Source organism: Dasypus novemcinctus, chromosome 5, assembly GCF_030445035.2.
Source record: "Dasypus novemcinctus isolate mDasNov1 chromosome 5, mDasNov1.1.hap2, whole genome shotgun sequence".
Classification (NCBI taxonomy): Eukaryota; Metazoa; Chordata; class Mammalia; order Cingulata; family Dasypodidae; genus Dasypus; species Dasypus novemcinctus.
In genome coordinates, this window is record NC_080677.1 from 309,462 (window position 1) to 329,304 (window position 19,843).

The 19,843-nt window shown below is 43.4% G+C and overlaps 1 protein-coding gene and 1 pseudogene across 1 annotated transcript in view; one reads left to right on the forward strand and one right to left on the reverse strand.

Moving 5' to 3' along the window:
- LANCL2 (LanC like glutathione S-transferase 2) overlaps positions 1-19,283 on the reverse strand; it is a 57,065-nt gene extending 37,782 nt beyond the window's left edge. Inside the window, exon 1 of the mRNA XM_004447887.5 lies at positions 18,830-19,283. Within this exon, the coding sequence (XP_004447944.1) occupies positions 18,830-19,033 (204 nt within the window). The 5' untranslated portion in view covers positions 19,034-19,283. The remainder of the gene's footprint in view (positions 1-18,829) is intronic.
- On the forward strand, positions 8,734-15,425 carry LOC139438915 (myosin-IIIa pseudogene; annotated as a pseudogene).
- Positions 19,284-19,843: the final 560 nt, after the last annotated feature.

The following is a 19,843-nucleotide window of genomic DNA, read 5'->3' on the forward strand; positions in this document are numbered from 1 at the left end:
GTGGTGGGGGTGGGGGGAGGCCTTGGACAAGTAGGAAAACTAGACTACGGGCTTATTTTTCCTTGGACAGATTTATTTTCATGCCAAAGAGTTAGAGTAGGTTTTTCCAAGGAGACTTTCTCAGAAGGGGAGGATGGACAGTTGCCTTTTCCCCTTTATATGAAGCACATAAAATTCATTTTTCTTCACTCCTCACCTACAACATAGAATTTGCATGTGTAGGACATTTATCTCTCCAGGGGTAAGAGCGGGACACAAGGAATCAGGCACTCACTATCTGCTGTAGGGTAAAGAATGAGAAATCTAGCTTGTGATCCAAAAATCAAAACTAATAAAGAGAATATTAAAGACGTAACACCCTCTATTGTCTTGCCCCGTTCTTCCCCTGCTTTTCTTCTATGATTCCAACGACAAAAGGGTTGGACTGTTTGATATACTCTAACAGGTCCCCAAAGTCCTGTTACTATTTTATTCTTTCAATCTTTTCTCTATTTTTTACATTAGATACTTTCTATTGTTCTACTTTCAAGTTCAATCACTTGTTCCTCTGTCATCTCTATTCACCTGTTAAATCCATCCAGTGATTTTAAAAATTTCAGATATTGTGTTTAGAATTCCCATATGGTTCTTTTCCATGGTTTCTATTCCACTGCTGACATTCCTTAGTTTTTCATTCGCTGAGAACACATTTTGTTATATTTCATTGAGGATAGTTACAACAGTAATTTAAAAATTCCTGTCTGCTAGTTCTATCATCTGTTCACTTCAGGGTTGGATATGATTAATTCTCTTTTCTCTTGAGAATATCTCTTGATTCTTCACATATCAGGTAGTTTTGGATTGTTCCTGGAATGCTAATTTGTGGACATTATCTTGGCTGTTTTAAATTGCAAACTATTTTATGGGCAGCAGCTCTGGAGTCAGTTCAGATCTTTTGTCTTTAGCTGAGCTTTTTTGAGTCTATTCCAAGCATGAATTGTTTAACATTTTATTAGAGAGATGTTTACACAGAATTAGATAGGGGTCCCTTCTCTGGCTCCTCTTTTCCCCAATTCTCTTTAGCATCCATGGCTATCAGGCTCAGTTCTCCTGGTTCTCCTGGCCAGAGAAAGAGTGTTATTCCCACCAGCACCCTCTGTTGCCACCACATGCAATCAGAGCCTGGAGAACTTGTGCACAGTACAGAAGGATATACAACCACATACGACAGAATTAGAACGTAATACAAAAAGCACCTGCACTGTGGTCTGCTTCTGTCTGCTCTTCACTGCCTTTGAGTAGTTGCTTTTTGTATTATATCCAAGTTCTATAGTTGTTTTATGTAGGGCATTTACTCCAGTATTACTGGAAGCATGAGTTCCTTATGACTGCTTTTTTCTTTTTAAAGATTTATTTTATTAATTTATCTCCCACCATCCCACCCTGGCTGTTTGCACTCACTGTCTGCTGTGTCTGCTTGTCTTCTTTTTAGGAGGCTCCAGGAACCAAACCTGGGACCTTCCATGTAGGAGGGAGGCACCCACTCACTTGAGCCACCTTCACTCCCTGCTTGTTGTGTCACTGTTTTCCTCACTGAATCATTTCATGACATCATCTTGTTGCATCATCTTGTTGTGTCAGCCCACCATGCCAGCATGCCGTGTTTGCTTGCTGTCTTGCTAATCTTCTTTAGGAGGCATCAGGAACTGAACCCGGGACCTCCGATGTGGTATGCAGGTGCCCAACAGCTTGAGCCACATCAGCTTCCCCTTACGATTGCTTTTTTAAAAAAGATTTTTAATTTCTCTCCCCCCCCCAACTGTCTGCTCTCTGTTCATTCGCTGTGTGTTCTTCTGTGTCTGCTTGTATTCTGTCACAGTGGGAATCTTTTTTTTTTTTGCGTCATCTTGTTGCATCAGCTCTCTGTGTGTGCAGCACCACTCCTGGGCAGGCTGCACTTTTTTCATGCAGGGCACCTCTCCATATGGGGCGCACTACTTGCACGTGGGGCTCCCCTATGTGGGGGACACCCCTGCACAGCATGGCACTCCTTACGTGCATCCCAGCTCACCACACAGGTCAGGAGGCCCTGGGTTTGAACCTCCCATGTGGTAGGTAGCTGCTCTATCAGGTGAGTCAAATCCACTTCCCTATGATTGCTTTTTAACTGTAGTACATGCTTGTATATTCCAGCTTCATATACGACCTTTAAACCCCACTGCCCTGCCCACATTTTTAAACTGCTGTAGGCAGTATTTGAGCATTTAGTGATAATAATACCTATTTTGGAACCAACATGCCAAAGAGGATTTTCCAATTACACATTTCCACTATAATGTAGGTATCATATATGATATTTTTTAACATTATATTTATCACTTGCCCAAGATAATTTTTGGGCTGGACAAAGGATTCTATTAACTTTCTAAATTATAACCTTTTATTAAATGCTATTCAAAGTAATAGATAAATTATAATATTCCTAATTAACCATGGTGGTAGAATACCTTCTCTCATGAGCAAAACTGATCAGAGATATAAGGCCAGGAGCAACTTTACGAAAATCTTCATAAATACGCTTCCTAAAAATGATAGAGATAGCACACTAATGATGCAGTGCCGATGTCACCTGACCCATCTCAAAGGTAAAATGAGTCCTTAGTATGCCAGGCTACCACAACAAAATACCAAGACAGGGGGCTTAAATCACAGAAACTCACTGTCTCGGTTTTGAAGGCCAGAAGTCCAATACCACGCAACTGGCAGAGCTGAGCTGCCTCCAAAGCCCGTGGAGCTCCTGTAGTGGCTTGCCAGCTCTCCACACCTGGTCTCTGTTTTTGTCACACGGCCTTCTGTCTCCTCGGCTAGTCAGGACTCCCAGTCCTACAGAATTGGGCACCTGCTTCAGTGTGGCCTCACCTTAATAGGATCTTTGAAGATTCTGTTCACCAATGAGTCCACAACCACAGGGCAGGGGTTAGGGCTTGAACCTGTCTTTACGGGGGACATGAGCCACTCCCCAACAAGTGCTACACAAACCGCTTTCAGTTAACCATCCCTGCTGATTATTATAATAGCAATGCTTTCTGGATTTTTTATGTCCCAAAGTTCTAATGATGTGCTTGTAAATGTATTTTATTTTGCTCCTGTTAATGAATGTACCGAGAAAAATAACTAATTTTCTAACTATTTAATGACTTTTTGATCCCAAATTAATGACTTAAACTTCCTTAGTCTTACATATTGGTTTCTACTGTAATCAGAGATGCAGAATAATTTGCACAAAAAAGTTGGGGTAATCCCTCTGTTTTAGTTCACCAAAAAATGCCAATGCAAAGAAATGGGTTGACTTTTATAATGGTAATTTTATTTAGGGTAAAAGCTTACAGTTCCCAGGCCATGAAATGTCCAAATCATGGCATCAGGGGAGAAGCTTTCTGAGGGTTTTGCCATGTGGCCAAGCAAGACGGCTGCCGAGCTCTGCCAAGGGGCCTGCCTTCCCCCCCTCAGAATCTCCCCTCTCCCTGAGTTCAGCTGTGGGCAACCAGCCTAGGGCTGGTCTCCCTCTCAGTCTCAGCTGCAAGCTATCAGCATACGGCTCCTCTCTCCCTGGGCCTCAGCTCTTGAGCCTCTGGAGGCTTCTTTGCTGGTAGCTCAGCTGTAGGTGGAACTGGAGTCCTTTCTTACACATGGCAGGACTGAACATGAAGGCTGCCTTATCCGTGTTTCCTTTCTGTGTCTCCATTTATATCACACCCAGCAAGAGGATGGAGACTCAACCTGAGCCAGGCCTCACTGTCCAGCAAAAGGGTCTCACACCCACAGGAATGTATTAATTTAAAAACTTAATCTTTCTCTTTTGGGGATTCATAAAACAATTTCCAACCAGTGCACCCTCTCTACTGCCTGGTGCAGCCAACTCTATCAGGTAGTAGCAAGCCCACGTCTATTCCCCACATGCTTCGCTCTTGTTCTCTGGCCCCTGAACCTGTTCAGAACAGCACTGCACCCAAACTCAGAAGAGCTCCTTGCATGCCCAGACAACCTCATGGCCAGGGGTGGCCCTGAGACACAGCTCTGGCCGATGAGGTGTAAGTGCAGGTCTTCTAGGAGCTCTTGGAAGGTTTCTGTTCTTCTTGATTAAAGGGAAGGACACAGCTGGCACACCCCTCTGTTTCCTCCCGTTACCTTCCTGTAAACTTGGGCATGGTATTTGGAGCTGCGGCAGCCATTTTATACAATGACCCAACAAACATGAAAGAAAGACCAAAGTAACTGTAGAGATGCTGGCAATGACCAAGAGTCACCTACTTTTAGACTTCTTATTATAAGGGAAAATAGTTATATTAAGCTACTTCTAATACGAGTTTTCTTTCTACTGTAGCTAAATGCAGGTCTAACTCATATCGTCATACAGTATTAGCTCTGTCATGACCACCTCACTCAAAGCACATGCTATTAACCCTTCATTCCCCATATTTGCCACTGGAATATAGTCTTTAGGCCTATGATTACTCTAATTTATTTTAATATTTGTCAAAATTTAATTGCAAAAATAATTTCTCAGCCCTCTGCTTTGAGGTCCTTTTTCTATTTCTCTTTTTCTATCTATTTCCCATAAAAGAGACTTTTAATTTATTTATTCAGGAACAAAAGTCTCATGCTGTGACAAAAAAAGGAACACAGAAGAAAATCTGTTATGCTACAGCAGAGCAGGTATAACTCAGCAGTTGAGTTCCTGCTTTGCACGTACAAGGTGCCGGGTTCGAGTCCAAGTATGACCGTCAAAAAAAAAATCTGTTATGCTACAATTCTACTAGCTTTTGATAGAGATTATTATATCAGGGGAAATTATAACTGGTTCATCTCATTTATTATTGGTATTATAATAAAGATAACTAACAATTATTACACATGCCTGGACCTAATACGTGATATTTCAATTAATCTCCACATGACCCGAAAATTCTTATTTGTACTTCTAGGTAAGAAAACTGAAGCTTACTCAAGATCTTGTAACAGTAATAGAGCTCTTGGGGCTCTGACTAGGCAGATTCCAAAGCTCCTGGGCTTCCCCAGGCTGTGCCTTTTTAATTGTGAAAATCTTTGCTTGACCTGCATTTACATTTTACCTTTAGATTTTCAAAAGATTTACAGCCTTCACTGAATCACAGCATACGTCTATAAAAACGTGTGCCTCACAGCATTGAAAGAGCAAAAGTAGTTAAATCTGTAAGTTTGCTTTCTGATTCTGAGATTGATCTTTAACAATTGCAGTACAATCAGAAAGAAAATGGTCTTTTCGTAGATGCTAGGCAATTTTCCCAAATAAGGATGCCCAAATGTGTTATAAAGCAAAAATATATTGGAGTGGATATTAAACACCGGCTGTAAAACTCCTGGTAAGGCAGTCACTAATGATATACAATGTATGTTTATTGTATGGCAAGACTTATCTCTCTTCTTCACCATTTTTCCATAGTAATAAATCTTAGAACTGGGAGAGTGATAGGTGTGTGTGTGTGAGAGAGACAGAGAAAGATGGGCAGAAAGACACTGGGTGATATTTAAACAAAGGTATCCCAGTGATGTTCTTGGAAAAAGTTTCAAGAGATTAAATTATCCTTAGCCACGATATTTTTTACATGTACTTCGTTCACAAGATTATTTCCTAATTTTTCATTTCCTAAAATGTGAACACATATACATATTCTGTATATCTCGGCCTTGGCTCTAGATCTTACATAAGGTGTTAATTCAGCTCTGCATGTTCATAAACTATGTTTTGTATTGCATTCGGAAAAATAAAAAGTAGATATCAATATTATAAATATTATTATTTTTTAAAGATTTTATTTTTATTTATTTCTCTCCCCTGCCACCCCCCGCCCCCGTTGTCTGCTTTCTGTGTCCATTTGCTGTGTGTTCTTCTGTGACCGCTTCTATCCTTATCAGTGGCATGGGAATCTGTGTTTCTTTTTGTTGTGTCATCTTGCTGTGTCAGCTCTCCGTGTGTGTGGCACCATTACTGGGGAGGCTGCACTTTCTTTCATGCTGGGTGGCTCTCCTTACAGGGGACACTCCTTGCCCGCATCAGCACTGCGCGTGGGCCAGCTCCACACGGGTCAAGGAGGCCTGGGGTTTGAACCGCGGACCTCCCATGTGGTAGGTAGATGCCCCATCCACTGGGCCAAGTCCACTTCCCTGTAAATATTATTAGTGATCAGAACAGATTAACATTCAAAAAAAATTATTACTGAAGACCAAGGCCCAAATGTTCTTTATTATGGTATAAAGCTTAGCAAGCATACTATGTATATTAATAACTAAACATATGATGAAGGTACAGCATTACGTATGTTTCTGTAACTTTCAGATAGCCAGGAAACAGTCAAGAAAAAAAAAGAAATAAAATGTGGATGAAAGGAGGATCACCAGCAGAGCACTCTGTGGAACTGGAAGGCCATGCAAGCGTCTCCCTCCAGTGGGGAACAGGCCGGGAGCCCGCCTTGCACAGCTGTCATGCTGGATAAGCTGTATGCAAACCACCACGGCAGGAATCCTGCCTCGGTCTGCTGACAGCCTTCCATCGGCCACTGCCACCGTCAACGGGGTACAATTATTATCCCAATTTTACAGGTGAGAAATATGAGGCCCAGGGAATTTAGCATGAGGGACATAAACAGTAAGTGGCAGAACTGGAGGTAGAATTCAGGGAGCCAGCTCTAGGCTTCAAGCACCTAACCAAAGACTGAGGACTTTCCTGATAAGCAGAATGGTCCCCAGAGGTGCCACCCAAATCCTTGGAACCTGTGACTATGTGCTGTTAGGAGGCAAAAGGGACTTTGCAGATGAGATGAAGGTTAGTGACTGTTTGGGTTCATCAGTGCTGCTATGACAAAGACCACAACCTGGTGGCTTAAAGAACAGGAATGTGGGAAGCAGATGTGGCTCAACTGATAGAGCGCCCGCCTACCATATAGGAGGGCCAGGGTTTGAACCCGGGCCTCCTGGCCCGTGTGGTGAGCTGGCCCACGTGCAGTGCTGATGCGCGCAAGGAGTGCCATACCATGCAGGGGTGTCCCCCACATATGGGAGCCCCATGCACAAGGAGTGTGCCCCGTAAGGAGAGTCGCCTTGCACGAAAAAAGCGGGAGTGGTGCTGCACACACGGAGAGCTGACGCAGCAAGATGACGCAATAAAAAGAGACACAGATTCCCAGTGCCGCTGAAATGCAAGCAGACACAGAAGAACACATAGCAAATGAACACAAGAGAGCAGACAATGGGGGCAGGGGAAGGGGAGAGAAATATATAAAATAAATCTTAAAAAAAAAATTTCATATTACAAAAAAAAAAAAAATAACAGGAATGTAAGGAATGTATTTTCTCAGTTTTGGCAGCAAGAAGCCCAACCTCAAGGTATCACCAGGCCTTGCTTTCTCCAGGGTCTGCAGTGCTCTGGTGATGGCCTGCCGGCCACCCTTGGTGTCCCCTGGCTTGTACCTGCATGTCCGCCTCCACCACACGGTGGACTCGCACCTCTCTGGTTCTCCTATTGACTGTGCCTCTTTAACTGTGAAAATATTTGCCTAACTTTGTTTTTCATTTCCCTTTAGGTTCTCCTCTGCCTAGGAGGACTTCAGCCACACTGGATTACAGCCCACCCTGACCAATGTGGCCGCATCCAAAGAGGATCTTCCAAGGCCCTATTTACGAAAGAGTTCACACCCATGGGTCTGGGGATTAGGACTTGGAGGTGTCTCTGGGGGGGGCATGATTCCATCGACCAAGGGACTTAAAATAGGAAGAGGATCCACGAGTACCCAAGAGGGACCCATCTAATCACATATTTCCTTAAAAATGGAGAATGTTCTCCAACCAGACTCAGGGAGATATAGCAGAAGAAGGTGGGCAGAAGTGAAGCACTGGAGCGTGGGAGGGACTCAACCTGCCAAAACCGCTGGGTGAGGGCCTCATGGAAAGCAGGAAAAGAATCAGGCATCCTCCAGGACCAGACTGACCACTGGCTGACAGGCAACGAGGAAACGGGACCACAGGCCTACAACCACCAGGAACTGAATGCAGCCAACCACCCCAAAGAGCCTGGAGGCAGACTCATCCCCATCGCTTCCAGACAGGAACACAGCTCTGCCAACTCACACTGACTGTGGCCTTGTGAGACTCTAGTAGGCAGAGGACTCAGCTGAACTATGCTGTACCTGGCCTTCTGACATACATAACTCTGAAATAATAAATGGCTGCCGTTTTAAGCCACTAAATTTGTTAAGCTAGCAATAGAAAATGGATATGGCTTTCTTATTTAACTCTTAGAATGACTTGGGAATGGCCAGGTAACTAAGTCTGCCTGGGAAACTCTGGAAAAGCTTCACGGAGAGAGGAGCATTGAATTGTAGAAGACTAGGAGCTTGCCATGTGAAAAGTAATGGGGAAGGCATCCTAGGCTGAAGTACAAAGGTAATATAAAAAAGACATTTACGTGCACCCTCAGGGCACCCTTTGCTGAGTCACCATGCCTAGCTCCCCAAGCCAACCCACAACTTGCCCCTGACAGCACCCCTGCCCAACCCTGAGCTGTGCCATCACCCTCTCCAGCACCCTGCTTCCTGCCCAGATTGCACATGCTCTTGCCATGTATCCTGGGCCCAGGACCACAGCCGCAGCCTGGACACATTCTGTGTCTGGGTATCTGAGCATCGTTATGCATTCATTTCAAGTTTTACTAAAGTAATTTTACCCTTTGAGATGTCTCCATTAATTGGAAAAACGATTATCTACAATAATTTTCCTGATCCTTCTGATAGATGGGAAATCACTAAAGTTATCAGAAGAAGAACCTATGGGAAAGTTTTGAGGAGTCGAATAAGACAAATGATCAAAAAGCAGTGGTCAAAATTCTGCATCCAATTCATGATATTGAAGCAGAGTATAGCATCTTAAAGGCACTTTCTGAACTCCCTAATGTGGTCAAATTCTAAGGAATGTATATTAAGAACAATAAAATAGTGTGTGGTTCTCAAACTGTGCAATGGAGGATCAATGACTGAACTTGTGAAAGGATCTCTGAAGAGGGGTGAAAGAATGAGCCAGTCAGCCAATAACTGCCTATATTTTACATGAAGCACTAATGGGATTTCATCATTCACATAACAACAAAACTATCCACCATGATGTAAAAGGAAACAGCCCATTGATGACTGAAGGCCAAGGTAAACTAGTTATTTAATTGAGTAATACTCCATATTACTTTTAATTTAGTATTATTCATTGGGTATATATACCATACTTTGTCCATTCATTAGCAGATGCACACTTGGGTTGCTTCCATCTTTTGGTAACTGTGAATAATGCCACAAAGAACATCAGTGTGCAAATATCCATTCAAGTCCTAATAATGAGACAACCTGGTATCACCAATTCTGGATGATATCCAGAAGATATCATGTTGAGTGAAATAAACCAGACACAAAAGGACAAATATTATATGATCTCATTGATACAAAGTAATTAGAATGGGCAAACTCAAAGGGTCAGAATCTAAAACATAGGTTGCCAGTGATGGGATGCGAGTAGGGAATTGGGAGTTAAAGCTTACACAGTACAGAATTTCTGTTTGGAATGCTGGAAAGATGTTGCTGATGGATGGTGGTGTTGGTAGCACAACACTGTGAATGTAATTAACAGCACTGAATTACACATTTGAATCTGGTTAAAAGGGGAAATGTTATGTTGTATATATGTTATTAGAATAATTTTTTTTTTTTTCACTCCAAGGGGACTACCAGGAAGATGGTATTTGGATAGGCACACAGGGCTCAACTCTCTTACAAAAAACAATGAGTAAAGGCCAAAACTGTCCAAGGGATCTGCTTTAGAGGTCACCAGACCAGGACAGTGGGTGAGGGACAGAGAGAGACAAAGAACCCGAAACAATAACTGTGAGTTACTAAACCCCGTGGTAGCAAGGAAGGGTACCCATTCCCAACCCTCAGGGCATACAGCCTGAACCTGTGGCTCACTGCAGTCGACTGAGAGGGGAAGAGACATATTCCTCCCTGGGAAGAGGGAGGGTGCAGTAAAGGAAAGAGAGTGGTTTCTTGTCAAGTAAATTTGGCCAGCAGAGCCCACTTTGAATCTAGGCTCTGGTCAGATCAGAAACACAGGCAAGTGGAAATTCAAAGAGACACCGCCATGGGAAGAGTCACCAATGAGTGCCATCTGCTTGCTGGCTGGGAAATTGCAAAGAGAAAAAACAATTTAGTTCTCTCATCCTAACCCCTGGGAGAACATTTACAACCCAATAGTGAGTCTCTGACCCGATTTTGATAAATTAAGTTGGACAATTTTAAAAGACTTTGAATAAGTTGAACTAAAATTCAAAGAGCCATGAAACCAAACCACCAGGCAAATATAGATAGGTAGGTAGGTAGACAGACAGACAGATAGATAGATAGACAGATAGATAGATAGATAGAATCACTAGGCAGGAGAGACACTGACTGTCAGAGTAAATTCCCTAACATATTCCAATGCCTGGATATTAGCAAAAATTACAAGCCACAATAAGGAACAGGAAGAAGTGGCCTAGCCAAAGGAACAAACCAAATATCCTGATAAGATACAGGATTTAAGACAACTAATCGATGATAATTACACAATTCTAAATCAATTCAAGGAGTTGGAGGAATATATGACTAAAGAGATAACAGATATTAAGAAGATATTGGGTGAGTATAACAAACTATTTAAAAGCTTACAAAGAAAAACAACAGAGCTTATGGGAATGAAACAATGGATTAAATTAAAAATATATTAGATGCATATAACAGCAGGTTTGAATTGATGGAGGAGAGAATTAATTAGTGAAATCAAGGACAGAACAGCTGAACTTGAAAAGACAGGAGAACAGAAAGAGAAAAAAATGGAAAAAATGAATAGGTTCTCAGTGAACTGAATGACAAGATGAAATGCAAAACCATATGCATTATGGTGTCACCAGGAGAAGAGAACAGAAAAGAGGCAGAAAGAATATCTGAGTAAATAATGATTGAAAACTTCCCAATCCTTATTAAACATCAATTCAAGAAGGCTAACATACCCCAAACAGAATAAATCCAAACAGACCTATTCTAAGACACCTACAGTTCAGAATGACAAATATCAGAGAAAAAGAGGATTCTGAAAGCAGCAAGAGAAAAGCAAAGCATCACATATATACAAGGGAACCTGAATAAGATTAAGTACTGACCTCTCATCAGAAACCATGGAAGCAACAAGTGGTATGATATATTTAAGGTACTGTAAGACAAGAGTTCTTTATGTGACAAATCTGTCCTTCAAAAACAAGGGTGAGGTGAAAGTCTTCATAGACAGACAAAAACTGAGTATGTTACCAAAAGACCAAATCTACAAGAGATACTGAAGGGAGTGCTAGAGGCTGAAAGGAAAATACAAGGTTGAGAGTCTTGGAGAAGACAGTAGAAATGATGATTAGGAATGGTAAATGAAAGGCCAAAAAGACAGACAATAGTAAGATATGACAACAGAAAGCCAAAGGATAAAATTGACGAAGTAATGCCTTTACAGTAATAACAATGTTAATGGTTTGAACTCCTCAATCAAAAGACAAAGAATGATAGAATGGATTAAAAAAGTATGAGCCATCTATGTTGTCTACAAGAGACTTACCTCAAATGTAAGGACACATCCAGGTTGAAAGTGAAAGGTTGGAAAAAAGGTATTTCATGCAAATAGTAGCCAAAAAAGATATGGAGTAGCAATATTACTATTGGTTAAAATAGATTTTTTTTTAGATTTATTTTTTTATTTATTTCTCCCCCCCTTCCCCCCTCCCCCCCCAGTTGTCTGCTCTCTGTGTCCATTAGCTGTGTGTTCTTCTGTGACTGCTTCTATCCTCATCAGTGGCACCAGGAATCTGTGTTTCTTTTTGTTGCATCATCTTGTTGTGTCAGCTCTCCGTGTGTGCGGTGCCATTCTTGGGCAGGCTGCACTTTTCTTTCGCGCTGGGCGGCTCTCGTTACAGGGTGCACTCCTTGCGTGTGGGGCTCCCCTACGCAGGGGACAGCCCTGCATGGCACGGCACTCCTTGTGTGCATCAGCACTGTGCACAGGCCAGCTCCGCACAGGCCAAGGAGGCCCAGGGTTTGAAACACAGACCTCCCATGTGGCAGGCGGACACCCTATCCATTGGGCCAAGTCCGCTTCCCTAAAATAGATTTTAAATGCAAAACTATTACAAAGGATGAAAAGGTCATTATATATTAATAAAAGGAACAATTCACCAAGAAGAAAAATAATAATAAATATTTATGCACCTAATCTGGGTGTCCCAAAATGCAAGAGGCATACACTGGCAAAACTAAAGGGAGAAGCAGACATCCCTACAACAATAGTTGAACACTTCAATACAGCACTCTCAGCATTGGCTAGAATATCCGCTCAGAGAATAAATAAGGAAATAGTGAGCGTTAATAAGATGATAAAAGAACTAGACCTAACAGACCTTTATAGATAATTACACCCCAAAACAGTAGGATATACATTCACTTCAAGTGCTCTTGGACCCTTCTCCAGGAGAGACCATTATGTTGGGTCTCAACAAATTTAAAAAGATTGAAATTTTACAAAACACTTTCTCATCTTAATGGAATGAAGCTGGGAATCAATAATGGATGGGAAAAGAGAAAATTCACAAATATATTGAGATTAAACAACACATTCAAATAATCAGTGGATTAAAGAGGAAACTGCAAGAGAATTCAGTAAATATCTTGAGAGGAATGGAAACTAGAACACAACATATCAATACCTACAGGAAATAGCAAAAGCAGTGATGAGAGGGAAATGTATAGCCCTCAATGCTTACATTAAAAAAGAAAAGCTAAAAATCGAAAGAAACAATAAAGATCAGAGCAGAGATAAATGAAAATGACAACAATAAAAAACGAACAGAATCAACAAAACCAAAAGTTGGTTCTTCGAGAAGATAAACAATACCAACAAATCCTTAGCTAAACTCACAAAGAAAAAAAGAAAGAAGATGTAAATAAATCAAATCATAAATGAGAGGGGGGATATTAACACTGTTCTGCAGAAATAAGAAAGATCGTAAGAGGATACCGTGAACAACTGTATGCCAAAAAACTAGACAATGTTAACAAAATGGACAAATTTCTAGAAATACACAAAACACCTACACTGACCGTAGAAAAACAGGAAGACTTCAACAAACCAACCACAAGTAAAGAGATTGAAAAAGTCATGAAAAACCTCCCAAAGGTGAAAAGCCCAGGACCAGATGGCTTCATAGGTGAATTCAACCCATTATTCAATAATGACCTAATACCAATCTTGTTCAAGTGCCTCCAAAAATTTGGACAGGAAGGAATACTACCAAACACATTCTATGAAGCCAACATCATCTTAATACCAAAACTAGATAAAGAGACTAAGAAAAAAGAAAATGACAGACCAACATCTCTAACAGATATAATTGCAAAATCCTCAAAAAAATATCTGCAAACCAAATCCAAAAGCACATTAAGATAACTATGCACCATGATCAAGTTGGTTTTATCCTAGGTATATGCAAGGGTTTTTCAACACAAGAAAATTAATTAGTTTAACAACCACATTAATAAGTTGAAGAAAAATCACGATCGTCTTGACTGATGCAAAAAGGCATTTCACAAAATACAGCATCCTGTCTTGATAAAAATACTCCAAACGATAGGTACAGAAGGAAACTTCCTCAATGGTAAAGTGCATATATGAAAAGCTACAGCTAGCATTGTACTCAATGGTGAACGAATGAAAGCTTTCCGCTGAGATCAGGAACAAGACAAGGATGCCCACTGTCTCCACTGTTATTCAATATTGTGCTAGAAGTTCTAGCTAGAGCAATCAGGCTAGATAAAAATATAGAAGGCACCCAAATAGGAAAGGAAAAAGTAAAAATTTCACTAATGATATGATCCTATCCTAGGCAATCCTGAAAAACGCACAAACATACAAATGCTTTTAGAATAGAAGAGTTCAGCAAAATGGTGGGATACAAGACCAATATATGCAAAAATGAGTAGTGTTTCTACACTGAAAAAATTCCATTTATAATAGCGACCAAAAGAATCAAATATTTAGGAATAAACTTAACCAAGGAGATAAAGGACCTGTATTCAGAAAACTACAAAACATTGCTAAAAGAAATGAAAGAATCCAAATTCACTGAAGAGAAATCACTTTCCATGCTCCACCAAAAAAAGCATCTACTTTTTAACTAAGGAATTACAGCACAACCCATTTCAAACAGTTCAACATTATGTCAAATTATAAATATCAAGCATAAGTTTTCCTCATTTCATTTTCTGTGAAAAAGTTTATAAATTCTTCACAGGATCTTTCAAATCCTTCAGAACCAGCTCCTTTGTGCCCTTTTGTCTTCACCGTACAATCGCCCTCCACACTCCCTCCTCTGACGTTTGCTCCTTTTGTCCTCACCACACACTCCCTCACGCTCCCTCATGTGTGCTCCTTTCCTCCTCACCTCACTCGCCCCTCACACTCCCTCCTTACGTATGCTCCTTTCACCTCTTACCCCTCACACTCCCCCGCACTCCCTCACTTGTGCTCCTTTCACCACATTCCCTGCTCGCACTCCCTCACGTGTGGTCCTTTCACCACACTTGCCCCCGCGTCCCTCGCACTCCCGCCTCCTGTGGCCTCACCACACTCGCCCCTCCACTTCCTCTTCTCCAGGAGGGTTTGCCCCTTGCTATTCTCTTCGTAGCTCTCAAGCCTTACTCATGCTGCCCCCTCCCTCAGCCTGGCAAATCACCCCTTAATTCTTCAAGGATCATACAAAGGTCATGTCACCTGAAAGGCCCTCCCTCCTGTCACTGGGCTGAATTCCTCTCTTTCCTTGTGCCCCCATCACTTTATTTCCTTACTGTAACGCTCACTGATAGTTCTGGAAGAGTCATTTCCAGCAAGGTGCATGGGCCACTTCTCTGCCAGCCTATGAGCCATGGCCATGTTGGGGAGAGGCGCATTGAGGCTACCTCCAGGTGAACCCCCGGGGACTCCCACCAGCTGGTATTCACGCCCTCATGTAATCCCCTCCCCTGGAGTGTGGTGCCTTTACCGACTGGCTGCCACTGAACAGAATACGGCAGAGCAATCGTCACTCTGAGATCCTATTATAAAAGGATCGCGTCTTCCGTTTTGGGTGACTTTGCTCTCTCTTTCTTCAACTGCTAGTCTGGGAGAAGCCAGCTGCCATCGTGAAGAAGCACCATGGAGAGGCTGGTGTGGTGAGAATCCAGAGCCTCCAGTCAGTGGCCAGGAGGCTTGTCCACAACCACTGCAGGAGCAGGGAAGCAGCTTCCCCAGCCCCCGTGAGAGCCTGACTGCAGCCACAGGAGAGACCGGGCCAGGACCACCAGCTAACCAGCACCTGGATTCCGGGCCCTCAGAAACTGAAATAGTAAGTGTTTATTGTTTTAAGTTGCAAAGTTTCGGGGTAATCTGTTGCAGCAATATATACCTAATAAAGGGAGCCTCTTCCTTGCACGTACTCGCAGCCCCAGGTGTGCAGTGCTCTCATATCTGCTATCCCTGTATTCTTTAGAGTTCTCTTTACTTTTTTATGAGCCAGTCCCTTGTTACTCCAATCTCTTTACCATTAATAATGATTCCTTATATTAAACCTTTTTTGTTCAAATTACTGTGTGGGTTCTGTCACCTGATCAAATATACCAGAGCCCACAATTTGAAAACCATTGGCATAGAGCAATCATAATTCAGGTCTTGGAGCTGGACTTACTTCCCCTGATGTGTCTATGGCCACAACAAAATCAAGAGAAAGGAAGAAAGGAAATGCCTCTTAGATACAACAGTTTGTGCTCCAGATAGCTTCCAAAATTAAAAAAAAAAAAAGAAACTGCTACGACATTGGTTCACTACTTATTTTTCATAGCATTTGGACCAATATTGTCAAAATGTTACTAAAAACACAAAAACCTACTTATGGAAACATGATTCGGAGAAGTAAATTTCAGCTGGTTTTAAAAGAGACATATTTGATTGACTGATTATGCCACGTATGTACAGCACATCGTTAAACTCAAATGAGATCAGGTAAATGACTTAACACTTATTAATAACTTGCTACTGCGTTGGTATAGTTTAAGTAGTTTTTACTCAGGATAGCACTCGTCATCAAGAGAAGATTATTCTTCAATGCCTAACTTAAAAATGAACAAATTACCCTCATTTTAATGGAATTTAACATCTACAGAAACAAATGTAGTTTGATATGGTCCATCTTAATTATATTCATAACATAATATTTTAAGAATTAAAAACCCTTAAAAGTATCTATGTGGAAGACAGGGGAGCTTAACTGACACTTATTCTATCTTATGCCTTCAAACTGACAATCAAGAAACATTCTTTGGGGAAGTGGACTTGGCCCAGTGGATAGGGCATCTGCCTACCACATGGGAGGTCCGCGATTCAAACCCTGGGCCTCCTCGACCCGTGTGGAGCTGGCCCATGCGCAGTGCTGATGCGCGCAAGGGGAGCCCTGCCACGCAGAGGAGTCCCCACATAGGGGAGCCCCATGCGCAAGGAGTGCGCCCCGTAAGGAGAGCCGCCCAGCGCCAAAGAAAGTGCAGCCTGCCCAGGAATGGCACCGCACACACAGAGAGCTGACGCAGCAAGATGACGCAACAAAAAGAAACACAGATTCCTGGTGCCGCTGGTGAGGATAGAAGCACACAGCAAATGGACACAGAAAACAGACAACTGGAGAGGGGGGTGGGAGGAAGGGGAGAGAAATTAAAAAAAAAAATATATATATATACATATAAATCTTAAAAAAAAAAAAGCATTCTTTCTACCTCCCAAAATCGCTATTTCTCTCCTTTTAATATTCTTTCATTTTTAGCTTCAGGGACAAAACAATTTCCATTCTCTGTTTAACTTAGCATATAATCATAATCAAAGCATGAAGCTCATACTTATAGGAACTTATTAAGTGCATGGCATAACCATGCTATCATCAGCCCCATTAATTATCAGTTGATTTAATTTTCTTTTAAGCATTGCATACAGTTGAGATCAAAATCATGTTTATCCAGATATACGAAGGATGAAAGCAAAATATGCAATTTCAGAACTTTGAGCTGGATCAGGGTTTATCTCCTCTGGAAGCTGAAAATGAAACTCATCTGCCTCCCACATCCCATCACAGAGAGACTGTTACTTCCATCCAAAAACTGTTAGTAGTTCTTTTCACTCACCTTTCACTAAATATTACTGGAATCTCTTTACTCCAAGGATAGTATTGAGATAATTGTTCAAAAATATGATTTTTAATGCTTCCCAAGATTGATTTTTGTTAGAAAATATCAACACTAACAAATATAACAGATATATACATGAAGCAGAAAAAAAAAACCTAGATAAACAATATTGGCAAATGAATTCTAAACCAAAAGGCTTAAATTTTAATGGGGGGAGAAAGAGGCTAACATTTTTTTGAGAGCCTGCTAGGCAGGACCAGGTAGTTTGCTAGGCAATTTATGTATTTTATCTAATGCAATCCCTCAGTTCAGAATTATTAGGTTTTTAATCATAAATAAGAAAAACGAGGTAGAGAGAGGTTATCACTTGCCTAAGATTCCACATTCAAACCTATTCCTCTTTCAAAATGACCTTCTACTTAGTTTTGGCCAACTTACTCTTTCGGAATACAAAATACATGGATAACCAGGGGGTGAAGTGGGACTTGGGACATTTGGATCAGTGGTGGAAAGAACAGCCCTTATCTGTATGTGGCTGTGCGCGCGCGGGCACACACACAGAACAGTACTAACAAGGAAATCTAAGGAGACAAAATAGATTAATAGTTGCTTTCGGCTGGGTGGATGGGGGCTGGTGGGGTACGGAATGATGCCTAAGGGTACTGGTTTCTTTTTGAGGTGATGAAAATGTTTCAGCATTGACTGTGGTGATGGCTGCACATATCTGTAAGTGTACACTTTTAAATGAGTGAATTGTATGGTATGTGAATCATATCCCAATAAAGCTGTTACTTTTTTTGCCCAACCGCTAAACGTATGATTTTACCAAACAGAATTGGAATGTTAACGCCCACGTCTTCTTTTATTTCCCCGTTTCTTCATCCAAATTTATGTTTGTCCAGGATCCCCGTTTCCAACCCCTGGGTGCGCTGGCCATGGTAAAAGACGCTAAAAAGCCCATCTGTGACAAATGTAGGGCGATATTAACTAATCAGACAAGACCAATCTAAACACTACTGTTCATGAACGTTTTTTTTTTGTCGTTGTCATTCCTATACTGGAAATTCCAAGGGCGGGAACCAGAGGTCAGGCATGACGATGAAATCTGCCTCAGGGAAATGTGCAAAGACAGCGGGTAGGTTTTGTAGCCCTGAGGCGGGAATGCGCCCCTGGCACCCCGACAGTAAATGACCGTCTCTAGAACCCGGGGTCGCTTCCAGGCGCCAAGGGAGCGAGCACGCCCTAACTGCACGAACGAGATCAGCCTTTCAAAGCACGAGGCCAGGAGGCGCTCCGTCTCCCCAAAGCGGCTAACAAAGGGAAGGCCACAGCCTTGCCGCGAGGGGCCGGGGCTCCGGCCAGGGGCCGCACCGGCTGCAGCAGGCCGCCAAGACCCGCCCGCGGCGCCCGCGGCGCAGGCAGGTGACGTCACCGGGGCGGGGCAGCGGGGCGCGACCAACGCCAGGTCCCCCCGCGGCCCAGGCCCGCCGTCCGTGGAGACTCACCTTGCCGTCGTCGTGGAAAGGGAGGCCGAGCTCGTCCGCGGTGGGCGGGGAGCGGACACCGCCCGTCTCTTCAGCCGCCCTGGAGGCCAGCACCGCGGAGGCGGCGGCCTCGTAGTCTAGGAACGGATTGGTAAACGCCCGCTCCTCCATGTCTGCCTCCCCTCCCAGGTGCAACTTCAGTCTCTTTGACATGGTTTCGCCCATGTCCGCCGCGCGCCCCACCACCGCGACGGCGCGCGGGCGGGGACAAACCTCCCGAGGCGTTTGGCGGAGCGCGAGTCTCTGGGAGCCCGCGCGCGCGAGCTCGCCTGCGCTCTCCGGCACCCTGCGCGGGCCGCGGGGCCGCGCTTCCTCCGGGCAGGCCCGGGCGCGAGCCGAGAAGAGCAGCGGGCCTGGGAGCTGCGGGCGGCGGCGCCTGCGGCGTGCGCGGCCGTGCCCCTCGAGCTGCTGCCGCCGCCGCTCGGCGCCTCGGGCTGGACGCGCCTCCCCGCCGCTGCTCCGGGCCGCGGCGACGCGCGCGGAGGGGCCGCAAGCCCGGGGCCTGCGGACGCTCCCCGAGGCTTTCTAGAGGAAGCCGACCGCGAGGGGACGTGGAAAGGCACCCGCTCTCACTGCCGGTGTGCGCGTTCCGCAGACCCGGGCGAGCGCGTCCCCAGACGCTCCGCCGAGGGCATTTCCCCCGGCCCCGCGATGCCGCCGCCGTCCTCGGCACCCGAGCAGTAGCCACAGCTCCTTGCTTGATCTTAAGAAAACAAAAATCGTTTCAAAAGAAAAGAACTTGAAAACAGCCCAAAGTACTGCGAGGATAGTCTCCCGTGGGAAGAAGAGGGGGAAGACAGTCTCCTGTCCATCACTGTTGGGAGGAGGGTGTCTGGAGGAGGAGCCACGGGCCAATTTTTCTTTCCTCCCCCCTTTTTATGTTTTATTTTCCATCCCTTTGTTTTGTGTGAATGGATGTCTTTGGTAACGGGATAATGTGCAAGCATATATAATCTAAATATTTAATTGGTCAGA